At 49.5% G+C, this 23675-nt stretch overlaps 1 protein-coding gene and 1 non-coding gene across 2 annotated transcripts in view; both read left to right on the top strand.

Annotated features, from left to right (window-relative positions):
* Window positions 1-22305, top strand: part of NLRP11 (NLR family pyrin domain containing 11) — a 25950-nt gene extending 3645 nt beyond the window's left edge. Inside the window, exons 2-9 of the mRNA XM_054249455.2 lie at window positions 7004-8576; window positions 9534-9695; window positions 12557-12724; window positions 14230-14400; window positions 16595-16762; window positions 18905-19075; window positions 19963-20133; window positions 21911-22305. Of these exons, the coding sequence (XP_054105430.1) occupies window positions 7004-8576; window positions 9534-9695; window positions 12557-12724; window positions 14230-14400; window positions 16595-16762; window positions 18905-19075; window positions 19963-20133; window positions 21911-22115 (2789 nt within the window). The 3' untranslated portion in view covers window positions 22116-22305. The remainder of the gene's footprint in view (window positions 1-7003; window positions 8577-9533; window positions 9696-12556; window positions 12725-14229; window positions 14401-16594; window positions 16763-18904; window positions 19076-19962; window positions 20134-21910) is intronic.
* On the top strand, window positions 4629-4790 carry LOC128930579 (U1 spliceosomal RNA). Its single transcript, XR_008478814.1, has one exon. It is a non-coding gene; the product is annotated as a U1 spliceosomal RNA (small nuclear RNA).
* Window positions 22306-23675: the final 1370 nt, after the last annotated feature.

Here is a 23675-nt window from a genome sequence, read left to right as displayed (position 1 = left end):
CCAAAGTGCTGAGATGACAGGCAGGAGCCACCGTGCGTGGCTCTATCCAAAGTGCTGAGATGACAGGCGTGAGCCACCGTGCCCGGCTCTATCCAAAGTGCTGAGATGACAGGCGTGAGCCACCGTGCCCAGCTCTATCCAAAGTGCTGAGATGACAGGCAGGAGCCACCGTGCCAGGCTCTATCCAAAGTGCTGAGATGACAGGCGTGAGCCACCGTGCCCGGCTCTATCCAAAGTGCTGAGATGACAGGCATGAGCCACCGTGCCCGGCTCTATCCAAAGTGCTGAGATGACAGGCAGGAGCCACCGTGCCCGGCTCTATCCAAAGTGCTGAGATGACAGGCAGGAGCCACCATGCCCGGCTCTATCCAAAGTGCTGAGATGACAGGCAGGAGCCACCGTGCCCGGCTCTATCCAAAGTGCTGAGATGACAGGCAGGAGCCACCGTGCCCGGCTCTATCCAAAGTGCTGAGATGACAGGCAGGAGCCACCGTGCCAGGCTCTATACAAAGTGCTGAGATGACAGGCAGGAGCCACCGTGCCCAGGCTCTATCCAAAGTGCTGAGATGACAGGCGTGAGCCACCGTGCCCGGCTCTATCCAAAGTGCTGAGATGACAGGCAGGAGCCACCATGCCAGGCTCTATCCAAAGTGCTGAGATGACAGGCAGGAGCCACCGTGCCCAGCTCTATCCAAAGTGCTGAGATGACAGGCAGCAGCCACCGTGCCAGGCTCTATCCAAAGTGCTGAGATGACAGGCAGGAGCCACCGTGCCAGGCTCTATCCAAAGTGCTGAGATGACAGGCAGGAGCCACCGTGCCCGGCTCTATCCAAAGTGCTGAGATGACAGGCAGGAGCCACCGTGCCCAGGCTCTATCCAAAGTGCTGAGATGACAGGCAGGAGCCACCGTGCCAGGCTCTATCCAAAGTGCTGAGATGACAGGCAGGAGCCACCGTGCCCGGCTCTATCCAAAGTGCTGAGATGACAGGCGTGAGCCACCGTGCCCGGCTCTATCCAAAGTGCTGAGATGACAGGCAGGAGCCACCGTGCCAGGCTCTATCCAAAGTGCTGAGATGACAGGCAGGAGCCACCGTGCCCGGCTCTATCCAAAGTGCTGAGATGACAGGCAGGAGCCACCGTGCCAGGCTCTATCCAAAGTGCTGAGATAACAGGCGTGAGCCACCGTGCCAGGCTCTATCCAAAGTGCTGAGATGACAGGCGTGAGCCACCATGCCTGGCTCTATCCATTGTTTATCTTCTGGGCATCTAGAAAGACTTACAGGGACAAGCCCGACAGGTACTGAAAATGTGCAGAGTAGCCGCCAGCTCTAGATAAAATACATGTGCAGGCTTACTGCTGCCCCTGAACTGGTCATACGGAGGAAGAGATTTCAGGTTGTCTCCAGTCATAGCCTAAAACAAATCATTTACCGTCTGCTAAACTGCTGTTGGTTAATTGATCATGGTAGCGAGACTCCAGTGTTACCTTCTGATGCGAGGAGAAGCCAGATCTCAGTGTCTGCCTCTTTCACATTTAATTGTTGGTACCCATTTCAAACTTTAAAAATGGCTTAAAATTTAAAACCGTCTCATGGGCCAGGTCCAGGTTTGGTCCCAGATTTAAACCTCTGGCACAAAATGAGAAGATAGGGAGTTTGAAGCTGAATCAGGTGAGCAATAGGGAAACTTGGCTAGCGTATCCCACTCGCCCACCTTATTCGAGAGCTGAAAGCTGTTTTTTCATTTTTCACATCTTCTCGCATATAAATTTACAACCAGAAAAAAATCTAACACATAGCCTACAGTATTCAAAGAATACAAAAAACAAAACAAAAAACTAAGGTCACCTGGAATCCCACGTCGTTGAGTATAGCCAACATTAATAGCTAACACCTTCCGAACTTTCCAGGCGGACAGATACAAATGTGTAAAAATAAAATTGGGCCAGGTGCAGTGATGCCTGCTTGTACTTTGGGAGGCCGAGGCAGGCGGATTGCTTGAGGCTGGGAGTTCGAGACCAGCCTGGCCAACTTGGCAAGTCCTCGACTCTACAAAAAAAAAATTGCAAAAATAAGCCAGGCGTGGTGGCGCATGCCTGTAATCCCAGCTACTTGGGAGGCCGAAGTGGGAGAATTGCTTGAACTCTGGAGGCTGAGGCTGCAGTGAGACATGATCACGCCACTGCACTCCAGCCCGGATGGCAAAGCAATACCTGTATCCAAGAAAAAGGTCACACTCTCTACTATACTTAGGCCCATTTCGATTTACCAGATTTCCAGGTAAGCATTTTCAGATAAGCTTAAAAGCATCTTAAGCCGTCCCCATTCTGCGGCTCCTTCCAAAGGAGTAACAACTTATCAGTTTTCATAGATACCCTTCCAAGGTTTTTACCAATGAGTTACAATGACATATCTAGATAGAGCAATTTGAATAGAAGAAGCGGGCTGGGCGCGGTGGCTCACGCCTGTAATCCCAGCACTTTGGGAGGCCGAGGCGGGTGGATCACGAGGTCAACAGATCCAGACCATCCTGGTCAACATGGTGAACCCCTGTCTCTACTAAAAATACAAAAAATTAGCTGAGCACGGTGGCACATGCCTGTAATCCCAGCTACTCGGGAGGCTGAGGCAGGAGAATTGCCTGAACCCAGGAGGCGGAGGTTGCCGTGAGCCGAGATCGCGCCATTGCACTCCAGCCTGGGTAACAAGAGCAAGACTCTGTCTCAAAAAAAAAAAAAAAAAGCAACCTCTAATGGATACAGAAGTGAAACCGTAAGGGAGGCACAATCTATAAAAAGTGGCCAGTGGCCAGTCCCGTTAGAGAACCTGGTGCGTTGTTTTTCCTTCAGCGCACAGTGGGCAGATGCTCCTCCCGGATGAAGAGTCCACTGTTCACCTCTGTGATTTGCTCAGGTGGATACATTTCATCTTCCTGAGGGTGAGGCCATAAGCCCAGTGGAGAGTGGATGGTGACAGGCCAATGCTTCAAGTAACGCTTTCTATTCACTGCTTCCTGGACAGGGTCTGCGGTGGGAAAAGGAGACAAACCCCAAGAACGCTGTCTGCTTGATGCTGCTTAGACACTCCATTGGTTAAGAGCACAGACAGGCCAGGCGCGGTGGCTCACGCCTGTAATCCCAGCACTTTGGGAGGCCGAGGCGGGTGGATCACAAGGTCGAGAGATCGAGACCATCCTGGTCAACATGGTGAAACCCCGTCTCTACTAAAAATACAAAAAATTAGCTGGGCATGGCGGTGCGTGCCTGTAGTCCCAGCTACTCGGGAGGCTGAGGCAGGAGAATTGCCTGAACCCAGGAGGCGGAGGTTGCCGTGAGCCGAGATCGCGCCATTGCACTCCAGCCTGGGTAACAACAGCAAAACTCCGTCTCAAAAAAAAAAAAAGAGCTCAATGAGTTACCCACACTGGCGCCTGAACCCCAGTTGTGTATCTGATATGCCTTTTAATGCCAAGCGATACAGGCTCAGTATTTTAATAACTCGAGAAACAAGGGTTCATTAAACTGGTCATTCTAACAAGTAGCGGATGTGTGCAGTGAACAAGTCCAGAGATCTACAGGTATTTCTGTTAAACAAGCCTCCTTCAGCTCTTCTAGTCACACACAGAAGTAACTGTGTGGTGATGCTAATTTGCTTCTCCCACTGCAGTAACTCCCTTGTGATCTCTACGTATCCCATAACACCATGTTGTGAACCTCAAATGTCTATGACAAATCTTATTTTTAAAAGATCATGTCAAACCATACCTTCAACATGTAACTAGAATTAATATTTAACTCCTAGACATCAACTAGGTTATTAGTAGCAGTAGGTTGACAATGTGACTTCTGAATTATTTTTATCCGAATGTTCGAATTTAAAAGTCAACTGAAATGAAGGAAATTGGACTATAGATCTTTAATTTTTGTGGGTACACATCAGGTATGTATATTTATGGAGTCCATGAGATGTTCAGGCGTTCCATGTGTAATAATCATGTCATGTGAAATGGGGGATTTGCCCTTTCAAGTTTTATCCTTCGTGGTACAATCCAATTACACTTTTATTTTACGGTATATACTTACTGAGTATGTGTCGCTCCGTGCTATCAAATACTAGGTGGTTTTTTTTTTTCTGGACTCATTAACCAACCCCACCTGCACCCACCTCATCCCCTATTCCCCTTCCAGACTCTGGTAACCTTGAGTTCAGTTGTTTCCGTGGTGTTTTACGTTCCCACAAATAAGTGAAAACACGCGACGTTTGTCTTTCTGTGTGTGGCTTGTTTCACTTAAGGATGACCCGTTCCAACTACCTTGTTGTAAATGACGGGATCTCATACTTCTTATGGCCCAATAGTGCTCCATTGTCTAAAGGTACCACCCTTTCTTTATCTGCTGATGGACGCTACGGTTGCTTCCAAATCTTGGCTTTTGTGAACGCAGCTGCCACACGCACGGTACTGCAGACATCTCTTTGATAGACTTACTTCCTTCCTTTTGGGTGTATGCTCAGCAGCGGGATTGCTGGGTCATGTGGTAACTGTATTCTCAGGTTTCCAAGGAACCTCCAAACTGACCCTCACAGTGGTTTTACTGACTTACATTCCCATCAAGAGTATATGAGGGTTCCGTAGCTACCTGGTGGGGAGATACGGTGATCACGAGGGTGGTTTTCCCACAGGGAGGCTTACCCAGTGCACTCCAGATGTGCTGACCCCCGCCATCTCCCCAAATGCGGCAAGCTCCACTGCATAATTTGTGGTGACGGGGACTGCATTCACGCTTTCCCCTGGATAAAGAAAAAAAATTGTTTAAGAGTGTATGAGGGTTCCCTTTTCTCTACACCCTCTCCAGCATTTGTTCTTGTGTGTCTTTTGGATGTGAGTTATTTTAACCAGGGTGAGATGACGCCTCCTTGTAGCTCTGATGTGCATGTCTTTGATCAATATGTTGAGCACCTTTTCATATGCCTGTCTGCCACTTGTATATCTTCTTTTGAAACATGTTCGAGTCTTGTGTACATTTTTGATCCAATTATTAGACTTTTTCCTCTACAGCTGTTTGAGCTCCTTCTATATCCTGGTTACTGACTCCTTTCAGATGGGTGGTCTGCAGATACATTTCCCCATGTACGGGTTGTCTCTTCACTTTTTGATTGTATCTTTTGCTGTGTAGAAACTTCTTTTTTTTTTTTTTTTGAGGCGGAGTTTCGCTCTTGTTACCCAGGCTGGAGTGCAATGGCACGATCTCGGCTCACCGCAACCTCCGCCTCCTGGGTTCAGGCAATTCTCCTGCCTCAGCCTCCCGAGTAGCTGGGATTACAGGCACGCACCACCATGCCCAGCTAATTTTTTATATTTTTAGTAGAGACGGGGTTTCACCATGTTGACCAGGATGGTCTCGATCTCTTGACCTCGTGATTCACCCGCCTCGGCCTCCCAAAGTGCTGGGATTACAGGCACGCGCCACCACGCCCAGCTAATTTTTTGTATTTTTAGTAGAGACGGGGTTTCACCATGTTGACCAGGATGGTCTCGATCTCTTGACCTCGTGATCCACCCACCTCAGCCTCCCAAAGTCATTTCATTTATCTTGAGCAGTTCATTAAATGGTCAGGATTTAAGTAAAAATACGTGTAAACAAACCAGAAGGAAAGGTGAGTGTGCACCTGACGACTGACGGGCAGAGATGTAACAGGTTAGCTGCTTCGAGCTGAACGCGTGCCAGGAAACAGTCCCTCAACTCAAGTTATTCCCTCAAAGGAAAAGCTGGGTGTGAAACTAGCATTATAACTGAAGGCTACATAAAATGCTATGGAACCCCAAAACAGGGAGGAATATGTCCCCGATGCCAAGCGAATGAGAGGGCGCAATGCTAAAATAGATGCCGATTCCATCGTAGGGGTGAATAGGTTTTATCCAACCTTTTTCCTTTAAAGCAACACGGGCCGGGTGCAGTGGCTCATGCCTGGAATCGAAGCGCATTGAGAGGCAGAGGCAGGTGGATCACCTGAGGCCAGGAGTTTAAGATCAGCCTGGCCAACATGGTGAAACCCCCGACTTCACTAAAAATATAAAAAATTAGGCTGGGCACAGTGGCTCAAGCCTGTAATCCCAGCACTTTGGGAGGCCGAGGCGGGCGGATCACAAAGTCAGGAGATCGAGACCATCCTGGTCAGCATGGTGAAACCCCATCTCTACTAAAAATACAAAAAATTAGCTGGGCATGGTGGCACGTGCCTGTAATCCCAGCTACTTGGGAGGCTGAGGCAGGAGAATTGCCTGAACCCAGGAGGCAGAAGTTGCGGTGAGCTGAGATCGCACCATTGCACTCCAGCCTGGGCAACGAGAGCAAAACTCCGTCTCAAAAAAATATATATATATTAGCCGGGTGTGGTGGTGCACGCCTGTAGTCTCAGCTACTCGGGAGACTGGGGCAGGAGAATCGCTTGAACCCGAGAGGTGGAGGCTGCAGTGAGCCGAGACTGCACCACTGTACTCCAGCCTGGGCGACGGAGTGAGACTCTGTCTCAACAACAAAAAAAGCAACATGTTAGTAAATATCCTTGTACCTGTATCTTTATGATGAGTAGTAAGTGAAAATTTCTACCATGCTTTTCCTGTAGACATGAAAACAAGGTAAGACTGATCGTACATCTTAAACTTTTTTTTTTTTTGAGACTGAGTTTCGCTCTTGTTACCCAGGCTGGAGTGCAATGGCGCGATCTCGGCTCACCGCAACCTCCGCCTCCTGGGTTCAGGCAATTCTCCTGCCTCAGCCTCCGGAGTAGCCGGGATTACAGGCACGCGCCACCATGCCCAGCTAATTTTTGTATTTTTAGTAGAGACAGGGTTTCACCATGTTGACCAGGATGGTCTCGATCTCCTGACCTGGTGATCCACCCGCCCCGGCCTCCGAAAGTGTTGGGATTACAGGCTTGAGCCACGGCGCCCGGCCTAAACTTTTATCTTTGCATTTCTTTCTGCCATGTACCCGCTGACTTAGGCAATGTGGAAGCATGCAAAGCTCTCATGAGGAGAAAATTCACGCTGCAATGGGAAAATCAGACTCTGGGAGAATTTCACTATAAGTTTTTCTGTGACACTGCCGCGGATGTGTTCTACGTGATTCACTTGGCCTACGATCCTACCAGCCCTTACTCAGCAAGGGATCTCAACGTGTTCCTGATGGGAGAGGCGGCCTCTGGCAAAACCATGATTGTGAGAATGGCAGTGACGAGGTGGCTCAGCGGTGACATGTGGCCCAACACGATCTCGTACGTCGTTCCCCTCACTGCTCACGAAATAAACCAGATGAGCAGCCTCAGCCTGGCTGAGCTGATCGCCAAGGACTGGCCTCACCGCCAGGCTCCCGTCGCAGACATCCTGTCTGATCCCGGGCAAGTCCTTTTCATCCTGGAGGACTTGGACAACGTGAGTTTCCAGTTAAACATCGACGAACACGCTTTGTGTAGCGACAGCACCCAGAGAGTTCCGATCCCGATCCTCCTGGTCAGTTTGCTGAGGAGAAAAATGGCCCCAGGTTGCTGGTTCCTCATCTCCTCGAGGTTCACCAACGAGGGTGCCGTCAACATGTTCTGGAAAACCGCGGATATCTTCACGAGCTTGCATCTCTCTAACGGTAAGAGGGAGATCTACTTTAACTCGTTCTTCAACGACCGCCAGAAGGCTTCGGCGGCCCTCCGACTCGTTCGTGGCAACGACATGCTCTCCGGTCTGTGCCGAGTCCCCATCTTATGCTGGATCACGTGCTCTGCCCTGAGTCAGCAGAGGGACACGGGGGAGCAGGACCTCGAACTCTGCTTCCAAACCCCCACGGATCTCCATGCCCACTTTCTTGCGGGTGCCTTCACGTCGGAGGCTGGAGCTGCCGCCAGTGAGTATCACCTAAACCTCCTCAAACGTCTGTGTTCGCTGGCTGCGGGAGGCCTCTTCAAAAACACCCTACATTTCAGTCGGGAAGACTTCAGCTGTGTCGGGCTCACCGAGGCCGACGTCTCCCTGCTGCAGACCCTGAACATTGTCCTGCCAAGCAGCACTCATAAAGACTGCTGCACGTTCATCCACCTGACCCTGCAGGAGTTCTGCGCGGCCATTGCGTTCCTGATGCCAGTGCCTCCCTGCCAGCTCCCCTCGGGCGCGAGCGGGCATAAAGAGAAGAGGGAACAATACTGTAACTTTAGTCAAGTGTATTCTTTCATTTACGGCCTTCTGAATGAAAAGAGGAGAAGGATTCTGGAGACGTCCTTCGGCTTCCAGCTGCCGACGGTGGACGCCTTCAGGCAGCACTCGCTGGCATACCTGAAACACGTGGGCCGAGACGCGGAGAAGCTGACGCACCACGTGTCTCTGTTTTACTGTCTCTTTGAGAATCGGGAGGAAGAATTTGTTAAAATGACTGTGGACCCTTTGCAGGAGGTTACCGTTTACCTTGAAGCCAACAATGACATGATGGTCTCGTTATACTGCCTGGGGCACTGCCGTCACGTGCAGACCCTCAAGTTGAGTGTTCAACGCATCTTTGAAGGCAGAGAGCCAACCGTGAGGCCGACCGCTAGGTGAGTCTTAAAAAAAAAATCCTCTTTCCTGTTTTGCTGAGACCTGCCCGTAATTCTAGAGCTGGTTGACCAGAACAAGACAAACACAGGGCCATTAAACTCGATGTCCAATCTGGCGTCTGATTAGACCCGTGACGTCAGTGTCTCTGCTTCTGTTTGAACTGAAAGTTTGAGTTCCACCTCAGCGCTGTTGACCCCTTCGGCCAGCCCGTTCATTGTGGTGAGGGTTTAGCAGTATTTCTGGTCTCTCCTTCAGCCAGTAGCATTTCCTTCTCTCCGGCTGTGACAACAACAAAAATCTTTAGACATAGCCAGATGTCTGCTGGAGGGCAGAACGGCCTCGTTGTGAAGCGGTGGTTTCACCTAATTTCTTCAGATCTGTTGTATAGATTAAAGAGAAATAAACCTCGTGCTGTTACATTCCAGGACTGTTCATGATAGCACAAAACTTGTGATATGTATTTTCGGGTGGATCACGAGGTCAAGAGATCGAGACCATCCTGGTCAACATGGTGAAACCCCGTCTCTACTAAAAATACAAAAAATTAGCTGGGCATGGTGGTGCGCGCCTGTAATCCCGGCTACTCCGGAGGCTGAGACAGGAGAATTGCCCGAACCCAGGAGGTGGAGGTTGCGGTGAGCCGAGATGGCGCCATTGCACTCCAGCCTGGGTAACAACAGCGAAACTCTGTCTCAAAAAACATATATATATATTTAATCTCACATTTAAAGGCCCTGCACTCTGCTGCATCTCTCTCACCTGAATATGGAGTCACCAGCTCCTTCAGTGGGTCTGAGTACTGAGTTTTCATGGCCGACCCTACTCTATTTCTCGCTGAGTGGTCTGAAGTCGGAGTGAGCAGCAGGCACTCTCAAAAGATACCTTAATGTACACGTTTCTTAACTTGCTGGAGTTGAATGGATTCTGTTGGAAAACTCGATCTTTCTTCCCTGTAGTCAAATGAAGAGCCTTGTCTACTGGAGAGACCTCTGCTCTCTTTCTCGGACGATGGAGAATCTCCAGGAGCTGCACGTTTTCGACAGTGACCTTAACAATCTTTCAGAAAGGATCCTGTCTCAAGCCCTGGAGCATCCTAGCTGCCGACTTCGCACACTTCGGTGAGTACTGTACCGACCGCTGCCTTAGATGCTCCTCCAGGAATAACTGCCATCTCTCTTCCTTTCTCTCGGAGAAGACGATATACAAAACCTACTTTCGGGTCAGGCTCATCAGGGCCGAGGCTCCTTCTGTACTTGTCTCCCATCTTTAGTGTGTCTGTGATAAAGATGACCTTGGGCCACAGTGACGCTGAGGTCCCAGCCAACATGGCTGCCTTCAAGGCAGGAAGCAACAGAAGGGAGAAGGAAAGGTTTATCGCTAAGCTTCAGGGGCTTCCTTGAGGGAGCCTTTCCAAAACTCTGTCTTGTATCACTTCTGCTTGCATCTCACTGGTCTGTTTATCTTGTCCTCACACAGCCTCATATAACTGCAAAGTAGTCTCTTGCAAGCAGGAAGAAATAGTAACCACTGGAGTTATCTTAAGGGAGAAAGTGGAAATGGGTCAGGGTAGGCGTCTAGCCGTTTCTTTCCTAGAGAGGCGTCAGAATCAGGTGAAAAGCAGCTGCACTTGCCGAAACACTCATTGGGATAATCAGTATTTATCTGAGTTTACAGTAGCTCCACAGGGAATGTCACTAAATTATTCAGCACACATCAACATCTATGGTGTTCTTAGGATTCTGGAAGCCCAAGAGTTAGTGTTGTTTTCATTCAAGAAGAACGCCTACTTGGAAGTGCTAGTCTATCGCTTGGGATAGGGGAAAAAAGACAAATGTCCTTGCTTGGCTCTCTGATGAGACAGAATATAGGAAAACATAATAAGTGCATGCATTGTAAAGTATTTTAGGGTTAAGAGTGCTATGGGGAAACGAATGGCAAGGACAGGTGCCTAGGTGGATATTTGGGGGTGTGGAAGGGTATAGCCTGTGCCTCAGTGGATATTTGGGGGTGTGGAAGGGTATAGCCTGTGCCTAAGTGGATATTTGGGGGTGTGGAAGGGTATAGCCTGTGCCTAAGTGGATATTTGGGGGTGTGGAAGGGTATAGCCTGTAGCAATAAGTTCCACAGGGAAAGTGAGGTTTGAACAAAGACTTGAAAGAGGTGAAAGAATGAATCAAAGAAACAGCTGTTGGTCGTTCCTGGGGGGGTGGGAGAAACGGTGGAAACAAAGGCTTTGTGGTTAGACTGGCGTGAGAGGAAGGGTGCCAGTGAAGTGGCTCAGAGGTGTCCGTGGTAGGATCCTGTGTTGTAACCAGGGTTGGGACTGGGTTTTCTGGAGCGAGGTGAGGAGTTTTGAGGGGTTTTGAGCAGAGATGCCATAATTTAGCTTGCATTTTAAGAAACTCATTCTGGATACTGTGTTTAAAAATGGCCAATCCGGGAGCAAGGGCAGAATCTGAAAGCCCAGAGGAGGCTCTTTCTCGGTGTTCTCCGGGTGAAAATCAGTGGTGCTTCTGAGGATGTGAGTTGTTTTTTGCACGTGGTGTGAAGAAGGCGTTCGGTTTGTCTTCTGCATGTGACTGGTCGGTTACCCCAGCACCCGTTAGTGAAAAGGGAGCCCTTTCTCCATTGCGTGTTCTTGTCAACTTTGTTGAAGGTCACATGGTTGTAGGCGTGCGCCCGCACTTCTGGGGTCTGCGTTCTGTCCCACTGGTCTCTGTGCTCGTGTACCAGGACCATGCTGTTTCGGTGACCGTAGCCTACGTACAGCTGGAAATTGAGTAGTGTGACGCCTCCACCTTTGTTCTTTTTGCTGAAGACTGCCTTGGCTGTTGGGGCTGTCTTTCAGTTCTATATGAACTTTAAAATAGTTTTTTTCTAGTTCTGTGAAGAATGCCATTGGTAATTTGATAGGAATAGGGTTAAATCTGTAAATTTCTTTTTGTTTTTGTTTTTGTTTTTTTTTTTGAGACGGAGTTTTGCTCTTGTTACCCAGCCTGGAGTGCAATGGCGCGATCTCGGCTCACCACAACCTCTGCCTCCTGGGTTCAGGCAATTCTCCTGCCTCAGCCTCCTGAGTAGCTGGGATTACAGGCACGCACCATCATGCCCAGCTGATTTTTTGTATTTTTAGTAGAGACGGGGTTTCACCATGTTGACCAGGATGGTCTCGATCTCTTGACCTCGTGATCCACCCGCCTCGGCCTCCCAAAGTGCTGGGATTACAGGTGTGAGCCACCGCGACCAGCCGGCCATTTATTTCTGTCTCTTGCCTGATTGCTCTGGCCAGGACTGCTGAAACGGAATGATTTACATGTGCTTGGTCCTGTGGCTATACCAGCCATCAGCATATTATGTCTTTTGCTCTCAGTATAGAAGAGCATGATTAAACTTACGCATGTGGATGTACATTTTCTCAGTATCCCACTCGTGAATCCTGCTTACGAAAATCAGTAAGGTGGGCCGGGCGCGGTGGCTCATGCCTGTAATCCCAGCACTTTGAAAGGCCGAGGCGGGTGGATCACGAAGTCAAGAGATCGAGACCATCCTGGTCAACATGGTGAAACCCCGTCTCTACTAAAAATACAAAAATTAGCTGGGCATGGTGGCAGCTACTCGGGAGGCTGAGGCAGGAGAATTGCCTGAACCCAGGAGGCGGAGGTTGCGGTGAGCCGAGATTGCGCCATTGCACTCCAGCCTGGGTAACAAGAGCGAAACTCCGTCTCAAAAAAAAAAACAAAAAGAAAATCAGTAAGGTGAACACACAATAAAGAGCCAGGGATTACTTCACGGTCGACAGGCTGGCCTTGGAACTAGCAATAGTCTTTGGACCTGACTAGAAATTTAAGATGGAGAGCCATGTGTGAGGACGTAATCCACGCCCAGAATCTTTATTCTGGAATGAAGTAAAGCAGGCAGGAGACATTGCGGAGCTGTTCAGACCTTTACTGGCCCTTTCCTGCCACTCTGTCTTCTGCAGATTTTCCTATGTCTCGACGGGCACTGGTTTTGAGGACATACTCAGCGCTGTGGCTTCTAACCGGAGCCTGACCTGCCTGAGCCTCAACTGCATGTCCATTTCCCTAAACATGTTTTCACTTCTGCACGAGATCCTGACGGAGCCCACATGCCAAATAACTCATCTGAGGTGAGTCACCCACTGCATCTCAGGGAAACGGCTGGTGCTGGTGGGTGGAGGTGCCCTTTCCGTAACACTACCTGCTACCTACCTTCGATGCCACTCATTCCTCAGAGGTTTTCAGCTCATGGTTTATTTCTACCTCACCAACATGATTGCTGTCTTGATTTCAATTTCTACATTGATGTTTTATATAAAACGGCTTCCCCTTCTACTGATATTTCTGTAATGATCTAATTCCTCTGGTGTTCCTGAAGTACAGGTGACTCGTGAAACCCTAAAACAGTGTCCGTTGGAAATTATTCAAGCCACGAACTGAAATTTTCCTGCAGCCACATTAAAGAGCAGAAGGAAGCAGCTGAAACTAATTTTAACAATATCTGAACCCAGCAAATCAAATTATATCCATATGTCATTAGTACAAAAAGCTGTTGGTGTGATTTTTATATTCCTTTTTTGGGCAGAGGCTTCAGAACCCGGTATTTCACAGAGAATGTCGCCATTCCGGCACATTTTCATCAGAAATAGTTGACCTTCATATTAACTGCATAAAATTTGCAATTGAGAGAACTAATTCACGTGCCCGTGTCATAAACATACTTAAATCTTCCAATAATCTGAAATCAACCTTTAAATTTAAACTAACCAGGCCTGCTGGCTCACACCTATAATCCTGGTACTTCGGGAGGCTGAGGGGTGGATCGCTTGACGTCGGGAGTTCAAGACCAGCCTGGCCAACATGTTGAAACAAAAATTGGCCAGGCGTGGTGTCAGGCGCCTGTAATCCCAGCTACTCAGGAGGCCGAGGCAAGAGAATCAGTTGAACCTGGGAGGTGGAGGTTGCCGTGAGCTGAGATCATGCCACGGCACTCCAGCCTGGGCAACAAGAGCAAAACTCCATCTCAAAAAATGAATACAGGCTGGGCGCGGTGGCTCACGCCTATAATCCCAGTACTTTGGGAGGCTGAGGCAGGTGGATCAAGAGGTCAAGAGATGAGACCATCCTGGTCAACATGGTGAAACCCCGTCTCTACTAAAAACACAAAAAATTAGCTGGGCATGGTGGCGCGTGCCTGTAATCCCAGCTACTCGGGAGGCTGAGGCAGGAGAATTGCTTGAACCCAGAAGGCTGAGGTTGCGGTGAGCCTAGATCGCGCCATTGCACTCCAGCCTGGGTAACAAGAGCGAAACTCCGTCTCAAAAAAAAAAAAGAAAAAAAAATTTAGGTGGGCGTGGTGACGTGTGCCTGTAATCTCAGCTACTCGGGAGGCTAAGGCAGGAGAATCGCTTGAACCTGGGAGGCAGAAGGTCACAGTGAGCCAAGATTGCGCCACTGCACTCCAGCCTGGGCAACAGGAGCAAAACTCCGTCTCAAAAAAACAAAAAGTAGAGAGATCTATTCCTTTTCTTTTTAAGTGGATATCTCACTTGGTTGACTCTGATTTTTTTTTTTATTTGAAAGAGGTGTTGGTGTAAGCGGGAAGCCTCTTTTCATCTCCGAATTCCTCTTGCAGCCTGATGAAGTGCGACTTGCGAGCCTGTGACTGCAGACAAATCGCCTTGCTCATCACCAGCGGCTGCAGCCTGAGAAAACTGACCCTGTCCCACAACCCTCTGCATGACGATGGGGTGCACACACTGTGCGAAGCCCTGGTCCACCCCGACTGTACGCTCCGTTCGTTGGTGTGAGTCGGCTCGGACTGGCCTGAAAGTCCAAGCGTGTGATCAGAGAGTGGTGCTGGGGAAAGGGCAGCCACGCAAAGCAGCGGGGGGACGTGGGCTCTGGAGTTCGGCAGGTCTGGGTTCATACCGATTGGCGAAACGTTGGCAAAAACGTATCTGGATTTTTTTTTTTTTTCCTACTCGTATTTCTCAATCTGGACAGTGGGGTCATGACGCTTTGGAAAGAGAGTTAAAAATGGTGGTCATGGCTGGGCACAGTGTCTCACGCCTGTAATCCCAGCACTTTGAGAGGCCGAGGTGGACGATCATGAGGTCAGGAGATTGAGACTATCCTGGCCAACATGGTGAAACCCCGTCTCTACTAAAAATACAAAATTTGGCTGGGCGTGGTAGAACGTGCCTGTAGTCCCAGCTACTCGGGAGGCTGAGGCAGGAGAATCCCTTGAACCAGGGAGTTGGAGGTTGCAGTGAACTGAGATCGTGCCATTGCACTCCAGCCTGGTGGCAGAGTGAAACTCCATCTTAAAAAAAAGAAAAAAAAAAACGATGTTCACAACATTCCAAACGCAGTGCCGAGGCCATAGCACCTGACTTTCTAAGAGCAGGGAACCTATATTATTCTCGTGTAGAGTGAGGTGGAACTCAGAGCACAAGGAAGAATGCAAAGGAAGGGTTTGCTGCTAGATGGCCTTGAAATAGGATTTTTTTTTTTCCTTAGTCTCCTTCTTTCAGGAAGGTAGAGGACGGGTTCTTCCTGTACCTACACCTCCTGTGGGGCACTCCAATGGAAGATCGTCTCTGCTCTAAGTTGCTGGAAAGGCCAGCTTTCAGGAGGTTGGGTTGTGGCAAACACAATGAGAGATGGCAAAACGTGTGGCAAACGTAGGGCATCAAGGTACAAAAACCCAGGGTGGGGGTCTATAAAACACTGTCAGGAAACAAGACAGAGTAAGGACGCGGTCCCCACCTAGACGGAGTAAGGACGCGGTCCCCACCTAGACGGAGTAAGGACGCGGTCCCCAGCGAGACGGAATAAGGACACGGTCCCCCGCCTGCAATTCCAATTTCCAAAAACATGGAAGAATGCAGCAGCTCATCTTCTTTTGTTCTGATTTTGTTTTCTTCTTTTTTACCCCTGTTTGAGGACTCGCTAGATTCCAAAACAATACAAACTGGTATTATATTCTTTATCTTTTTTTTTTTTTTTTGAGATGAGTTAACTCTTGTTATCCAGGCTGGAGTGCAATGGCGCGATCTCGGCTCACCGCAACCTCCGCCTCCTGGGTTCAAGCCGTTCTCCTGCCTCAGCCTCCCGAGTAGCTGGGATTACGGGCATGTGCCACCACGCCCAGCTAATTTTGTTTTTTTAGTGGAGACAGGGTTTCTACATGTTGGTCAGGGTGGTCTCAAGCTTCCAACCTCAAGCGATCCACCCGACTCGGCCTCCCAAAGCGTTGGGATTACAGGTGTGAGTCACCGCGCCCGGCTTCTTTATATATTTTCTTTTTTTGAGACGGAGTTTCACTGTTGTTACCCAGGCTGGAGTGCAATGGCGCGATCTCGGCTCACCACAACCTCCGCCTCCTGGGTTCAGGCAATTCTCCTGCCTCAGCCTCCCGAGTAGCTGGGATTACAGGCGTGTGCCACCATGCCCAGCTAATTTTTTGTATTTTTAGTAGAGACAGGATTTCACCATGTTGACCAGGATGGTCTCGATCTCTTGACCTCGTGGTCCACCCGCCTCGGCCTCCCAAAGTGCTGGGATTGCAGGTTTGAGCCACCGCACCCGGCCTGCAATAACTTAATTCAAAAGGAATGTCTACTATGAATAAGGTGGCTATGTCGTAGCTATTATAGTCACGCATTCTACACATAAAATTTAACCAAATAGACTTTATTAAACAATGGGGAAACCGAATTCTAGAAGTAGCTTCCATGAGATGATTCTGTTACTGGGAGTTGGATTTCCCTTAAGCCCTGTTCTGCATTATCCATTCCGTAACTCACCCTCTGTACTAGCTGGGGTCCTTTTAATCACCTTTTCCAAATAAGAAAGTCATTGGTGGAGATCTTGGCAATGGCAGCAGAAGGCATAGAGGCACCCGTGGACGTGGGGTGGGTGGTCTCGCGTGCCCCCCTCTGGCGCTCACACCGTTGCTGATTTGCTCTTCTTTCTGTGTGTGTGGCCCTGTGCAGGTTGGTCTTCTGCTGCCTCACTGCGGGTTGCTGCAACTTCCTTGGAAAAGCTTTTCTGCTCAGCCCAAGTCTCAGAGAAGTAGACCTGAGCGTGAATCACTTAAAGAATTATGGAGCATTGATTTTGCTATTTCCCTTGGTATTTTCCTGTCGTTTAGAGGAGCTGCAGTAAGTCTTCCCCCAGTTCTCCTGGTTGCCATGTTTCTACTGTGTAAGGGCTTGGGTGGTGGAGTTGGCGACAGAAATAAGACTCTAATGATGCCATCATGGGTGATCCAGGTACGGGAACCCGTGGTCCCGAAAACAGGTGGCATGAAAGCACGGTAGGGGAACCCGTGGTCCCCAAAAACAGGTGGCATGAAAGCACAGTAGGGGAACCCGTGGTCCCCAAAAACAGGTGGCATGAAAGCACGGTAGGGGAACCCATGGTCCCCAAAAACAGGTGTCATGAAAACAAGGTAGGGGAACCCGTGGTCCCGAAAACAGGTGGCATGAAAACAAGGTATGGGAACCCGTGGTCCCCGAAAACAGGTGGCATGAAAGCCCGGTACGGGAACCCGTGGTCCCCAAAAACAGGTGGCATGAAAACAAGGTACGGGAACCCGTGGTCCCGAAAACAGGTGGCATGAAAACAAGGTATGGGAACCCGTGGTCCCCGAAAACAGGTGGCATGAAAGCCCGGTACGGGAACCCGTGGTCCCCAAAAACAGGTGGCATGAAAACACGGTAAGATTCGTTAGCGAAACCTTGTAGCTCAGAAAGAGCAGAGTTTACAAAATCCCTCAGATCCTTATCACACAGAGAAGGGTGCCTGGACCTGTCCCTGCCCCCAGGTGGACACAGCATGGGAAATGCCGCAGGAGAAAGGACCCAAATATCCTGCCCTGGCCCGGCTTACAGTTTCTGAGGCAGAGAACATCTTCTGGCGTGGGCAATCCTAGGGGCATGTTTTTGTCGGGAAATTGCTTTATTGGAAAAGGGATGCGTGGGGGGAGGTGGCCATATCCAAGCCACCGGTACCGGGAGAGACACCTAACTTAGGTGTGATGCAGCGGCCCCTGAATGAACCTCCGGGAGGAAATAGGTAACAAGCAGCCTTCTGAGTGTGCCTCATCAACGATGCCGAATAATCAGACTTCTTGTATTTTCTCAGAACTGATGAGTTCCCACTTACCTAAAAAAAAAAAAAAAAAATTGTTTAGGCCGGGCACGGTGGCTCATGCCTGTAATCCCAGCACTTTGGGAGGCCGAGACGGGGGGATCACGAGGTCAAGAGATCGAGACCATCCTGGTCAACATGGTGAAACCCCGTCTCTACTAAAAATACAAAAAATTAGCTGGGCATGGTGGCGCGTGCCTGTAATTCCAGCTACTCGGGAGGCTGAGGCAGGAGAATTGCCTGAACCCAGGAGGCGGAGGTTGCGGTGAGCCGAGATCGCGCCATTGCACTCCAGCCTGGGTAACAAGAGCGAAACTCCGTCTCAAAAAAAAAAAAAAGAACCAGCATGAGGGTCAGGGTGGTGAGGCGCTGAAGTAGGATCGCAGGAGTGGACAATCAGGGAGTGCGAGTGGCAGGTCACGTGGGAGAGCGTGGCCAGCCATAAGTACTTTGCTTGCTTTGAGAGGAAGGGCCATTGGGTAAAATTCTCTTTACGAAAATGCATGTTGCTCTCTCAGTGTTGGATTTTGACATGAGAACTGAAAGGTAGAAACACGAATGTCAGAGGTGGTTGCCTAACATCATTCTTCCGGATTCACGCTCAGGATGGCAAAGGCGTAGGTTGGAAATCTGACTTCCTGGGACAAAAATGCTTAAAACATTCTGGCCTCAGCCTCCTCGTTTGTAAAACCAGGATGAGAGCCTTGTGATCGTTGCGAGTTTAACGTGCCCTGGGAGTTTTGAATAATGCCCTGGTGTGTTGTAAGTGACCTGCGGATGTTAACACTGCTCTTGGCTCTGTAAACGGAGGGGAGCACTAGACACCGGGGCCTACTGGGGGGAATACGGGACGGACAGCGGTAGGGGGGAGCTGGGGAGGGATAGCCTGGGGAGAAATGCCAGATGTGGGTGCAGGGGAGGAAGGCAGCAAATCACACAGCCACGTGTGTACCTATGCAACTATCTTGCATGTTCTGCACATGTACCCCAAAACCTAAAATGCAATTAAAATAAATAAATAAAAAGGAAAAAAAAAACAAAACAAGTCCTTTATTCACAGACATTACAAGCCAGGTCCAAGAACGCTTAACCCTCTGTGGTACGAATCCTTGGAGGCAGCCGGTCATGACCTCAGGTTCCCCCCTTTGCAGGCTGTTTGGCTGTTTCCTTACCCCCGAGATCTGTGAGCAAATCGCCGTAGTTCTTGCTGCTAACGGAAACCTGAAGAGCCTGGAGCTCGGAAGCAACCACGTGGGCGATACGGGCATGCAGCAGATATGTGACGCTTTGAAAGAGCCCTCCTGCAAGTTGGCGAATATTGGGTAGGTGCCAGGGGAGAGAGCTCCCTGTTTCCTGCGAGGAAAAGCTGAAGGAAAGCACGAGAGGAAGTGGATCTGGAAATAACTCGGACATCACGGTTATTTCCTTTAAGAAAATAAGGCAGGTAGAAGCGGAATGCTGGATGTCACCACGCATGTCTACACATGTGGACGGTATGAATGGAAACTGGTAGGCAGCTTCTGAATGTGACTGTGCCAGTCACACCCTGGTATCATTGTCTCCTTGAGTGTAGGCAAGACCTGTGATTTGCTTCCCTTTTTTTTTTTTTAGATGTTCTCACTCTGTCACCCAGGCTGGAGTGCAGTGGCACAATCTTGGCTCACGGCAAACTCGGCCTCCAGGGTTCAAGCAATTCTCCTGCCTCAGCTTCCCGAGTAGCTGGGACTACAGGCGTGCACCACCGCGCCCGGCTAACTTTTGTGTTTTCAGTAGAGATGGGTTTTTACCAGGTCCATCTAGGAAAGATGGCTCTACTGTGTAGTAAGTTCTTTGGCCCAAAACTTGTCCAGCACTTTGGGAGGCCGAGGCGGGTGGATCACGAGGTCAAGAGATCGAGACCATCCTGGTCAACATGGTGAAACCCCGTCTCTACTAAAAATACAAAAATTAGCTGGACATGGTAGCACGTGCCTGTAATCCCAGCTACTCGGGAGGCTGAGGCAGGGGAATTGCCTGAACCCAGGAGGCGGAGGTTGCGGTGAGCCGAGATCGCGCCATTGCACTCCAGCCTGGGTAACAAGAGCGAAACTCCGTCTCAAAAAAAAAACTTGTAAGGGAGGGTTCTAGTAGACATCCACCTCTCACCCGTCTCATCTGTCATCTTTCCTCGAGGACTTGGCCCCATCTTACCTGTGCCTCTTTGTCACAGGCTAGAGGAGTGCATGTTAACCACTGCCTGCTGTGATGCTCTTGCCTCTGTTTTCGCCACCAACACAACACTAAAAAGACTCAATGTGCTTCAAAATAGCTTCAGCAATGAAGGAATTGTGAAACTTCTGGAGAGCTTGATGCACCCAAATTGTACACTAGAGATAGTTGGGTAAGTTGCTTATTTTCCTTGGCGATGGGGAAAATTCTGTGTGGAGATGGTCTCGGACCTATGAGAGAATGAGAAGCCCTCTTGCCAGTTTCAAATACCAAAAAAAAATGTGTTTCCTCTTGGGAGATGGAAAACGGATGCCTAGTTCTTAAAGCAGAGTCTGTCCTCAGTGGTGAGTAAAAGGTGACGATTGATGCTATACTTGACATAGAAAAAAAGGGTTCTATGTTTGAATATTTTCTTTCCTCCGTTTGGATGGGCCCCTCATTACAAGAGAAGAAAAATGGGGGCCGGGCGCGGTGGCTCACGCCTGTAATCCCAGCACTGTGGGAGGCCGAGGTGGGGGGATCACGAAGTCAAGAGATCGAGACCATCCTGGTCAACATGGTGAGACCCCGTCTCTACTAAAAATACAAAAAATTAGCTGGGCATGGTGGCGCGTGCCTGTAGTCACAGCTACTCGGGAGGCTGAGGCAGGAGAATTGCCTGAACCCAGGAGGCGGAGGTTGTGGTGAGCCAAGATCGCGCCATTGCACTCCAGCCTGGGTAACAAGAGCGAAACTCCATCTCAAAAAAAAAAACAAAAAACAAAAACTTGAAGATAAAACTAGGTAAGCTGGGTGCGGTGGCTCAAGCCTGTAATCACAGCACTTTGGGAGGCCGAGGTGGGGGGATCACGAGGTCAAGAGATCGAGACCACCCTGGTCAACATGGTGAAACCCCATCTCTACTAAAAATACAAAAATTAGCTGGGCATGGTGGCGCGTGCCTGTATTCCCAGCTACTGGGGAGGCTGAGGCAGGAGAATTGCCTGAACCCAGGAGGCGGAGGTTGCGGTGAGCCGAGATCACGCCATTGCACTCCAGCCTGGGTAACAAGAGCGAAACTCCATCTCAAAAAAAAAAAAAAAAAGGGCAGTTCTCACTGTGCTATTTCCTGTTTCCAAATCCATTAAATTCCTCTCATAAAGCAAAGTTTCTCTTCCTTTCCGTGTATGTTCCCACCGACTGGGGGATTAAATGACACATTACCCCACAGTCTCTGAGTGTCAGGGCTCCAGTCCCAGCTTTGGTCGTCCTCAGGATCTCTGATGAGGCTGCAGCCAAGATGTCATCCAAGGCTAGGGCCAAATCTGAAGGTTCCTCTGGGAAGGAAAAATCAGTCTTCTTCTCAGATCATGTGGTCGTTGGCAGAACTCGGTTCCTGCAGGGCTATCGGGCTAAGAGTCTCAGTACCTTGACAGCTGATGGCTGGAAGAGACCCTCAGTTATCAGCAATGATGCACTGAAAAGACTAGCTTTTTTTTTTGAGACGGAGTTTCGCTCTCGTTACCCAGGCTGGAGTGCAATGGCGCAATCTCGGCTCACCAAAACCTCCGCCTCCTGGGTTCAGGCAATTCTCCTGCCTCAGCCTCCTGAGTAGCTGGGATTACAGGCACGCGCCACCACGCCCAGCTAATTTTTTGTATTTTTAGTAGAGACGGGGTTTCACCATGTTGATCAGGATGGTCTCGATCTCTTGACCTCGTGATCCACCCGCCTCGGCCTCCCAAAGTGCTGGGATTACAGGCTTGAGCCACCGCGCCCGGCCTACATTCTAATACTTTATAGAGAAATCTCTATCTCGGGGTTTTTAGTCTCGAGCAGATTTTCGTTTCCTCAGAGATGGCTTGAGATACTCCCAAGGATGCCCGAAGGACGCCATATGGGGCATTAGTCATTGATGCAACCAACTGAGCACGTGGCATCAATGGAGTCCTCCCTCTGTTTTCCTCCAGGCTTCCGTTAAGCGGCGTGAGCACAGAAACCCAGCAGTTGCTGAGGACCGTAAAGGAAAGAAAACCCGAGTTGATCTTTCTGTCCGAAACTTGGTCTGCAAAAGAAGGCAGAGAAATCGGTGTGAGGCCGTCTTCTCGGCTGAGTTCAGAAATACCTCATTGTAATTTACAGAACATGTTTTCTGAATTTTCTCCAACCCTGTAGAGGCACATGCAGCATCCAGGCACCTGGTTCTGTCATGTTCTACATAAACCACATTCGTTATAAATGACTACCACGACTGGAATGCAGGAGAATCGGGGTTATGACTTTCCCGTTTTCTGTGTGTGTGACCTTGATCCAGTCAACCACTCTCTTCTGAAAATTCCAGCACTCTCAGGAGTATTAAAAGGTTTGTGTGACATAATAAAAGTTTAAAATGCATTGGAAAAAGGGGGGAAGCATGATTCTTTTATCGGCAGGCATTTATTTTCATGGTTTGTTTGTTGCTTGCTTTTGTTGTGCTCTTCTGTTTTTGTTCGGTCTAGGGAGCGTTGTTAGAAGGTATCCCTGGGCACCCCTCCTTTCCCCAACCCTTCTCTACTTGGCTGCTGTTTTAAAGTTTGCCCTTCCCCAAATTTGGATTTTTATTACAGATCTAAAGCTCTTTCAATTTTATACTGATTAAATCAGTACTGCAGTATTTGATTAAAAAAAAAAAAAAAGGAAGGTATCCCTGGGAATCCTGTGACATGAAATCTTTATTTAGCACCTAAAGACCCTAAAACCCGCCCCAACTTGAGTAGGTACCCCTCAGCTTTGGAGGCCTGCTAGATAAAGCAACCAGCTGCTGAGCAATGAGGCATTGTAAATAAAGCGTCAGGGCTAGAAACATGATCAAAGGATCCCCAGTGTGAACCCCAGCGTGGCCGGCGTCCATGAGATTTCTTATTCTTGCCAGTGTCTGATGAACCTGAGTTTAAGCACCTGGAGGCGAGCGGCTTCCTCGTGGGACACGCTTGGAGGAAGCTGGAAAGTGCTCCCCTGCGTTTCGGATTCCGGCCCAGCAGAGGGCGCCGGAGAGCGGGCGGGGCCGTGGGAAGCCGCTGGGATCCCGGGCGCGCTCGAGCTCCTCGTGGGCAGAGCACGGACTGTCCTCTCCACGCTCTTCCTGCAGCGCCCTGGCTCACCCGGCCCCCGCGGGGTGGCGCGTCCTCCCCGTTTAGACACCTGCAGTCACTGTCGCAGCTGAGCTGCATCCCCCTGAAAGCCGTCTGTTGAAGCCCAGCCCCCCGAACCCCAGAATTCAGGTATCACTTTTTTTCTTTCTTTTTTTTTTTTTTGATTCGGAGTTTCGCTCTTGTTACCCAGGCTGGAGTGCAATGGCGCGATCTCGGCTCACTGCAATCTCGGCCTCCTGGGTTCAGGTAATTCTCCTGCCTCAGCCTCCTGAGTAGCTGGGATTACAGGTGCACACCACCATGCCCAGCTAATTTTTTGTATCTTTAGTAGAGACGGGGTTTCACCAAGTTGACCAGGATGGTCTCGATCTCGTGACCTCGTGATCCACCCGCCTCGGCCTCCCAAACTGCTGGGATTACAGGCGTGAGCCACCGCACCCGGCCACTTTCTTAACATTTATTATATTTAGGGTTTTTTATCTCTAGGATCAGAAGGTTGATTTAAAAAAAAAAAAAAATTGGGGTTATTTTAGCCACATTTCATCCGTTTCTTTCACTGTCCCTGTTCCTCTCTCTACTCCTTCCTGGGCTGCAGTTAAATGCA

Source organism: Callithrix jacchus, chromosome 22 (assembly GCF_049354715.1).
Source record: "Callithrix jacchus isolate 240 chromosome 22, calJac240_pri, whole genome shotgun sequence".
In the NCBI taxonomy this organism is placed as follows: Eukaryota; Metazoa; Chordata; class Mammalia; order Primates; family Cebidae; genus Callithrix; species Callithrix jacchus.
The sequence above is the reverse complement of the archived record's forward strand: the minus strand, read 5'-3'. Positions and strand labels throughout refer to the sequence as shown.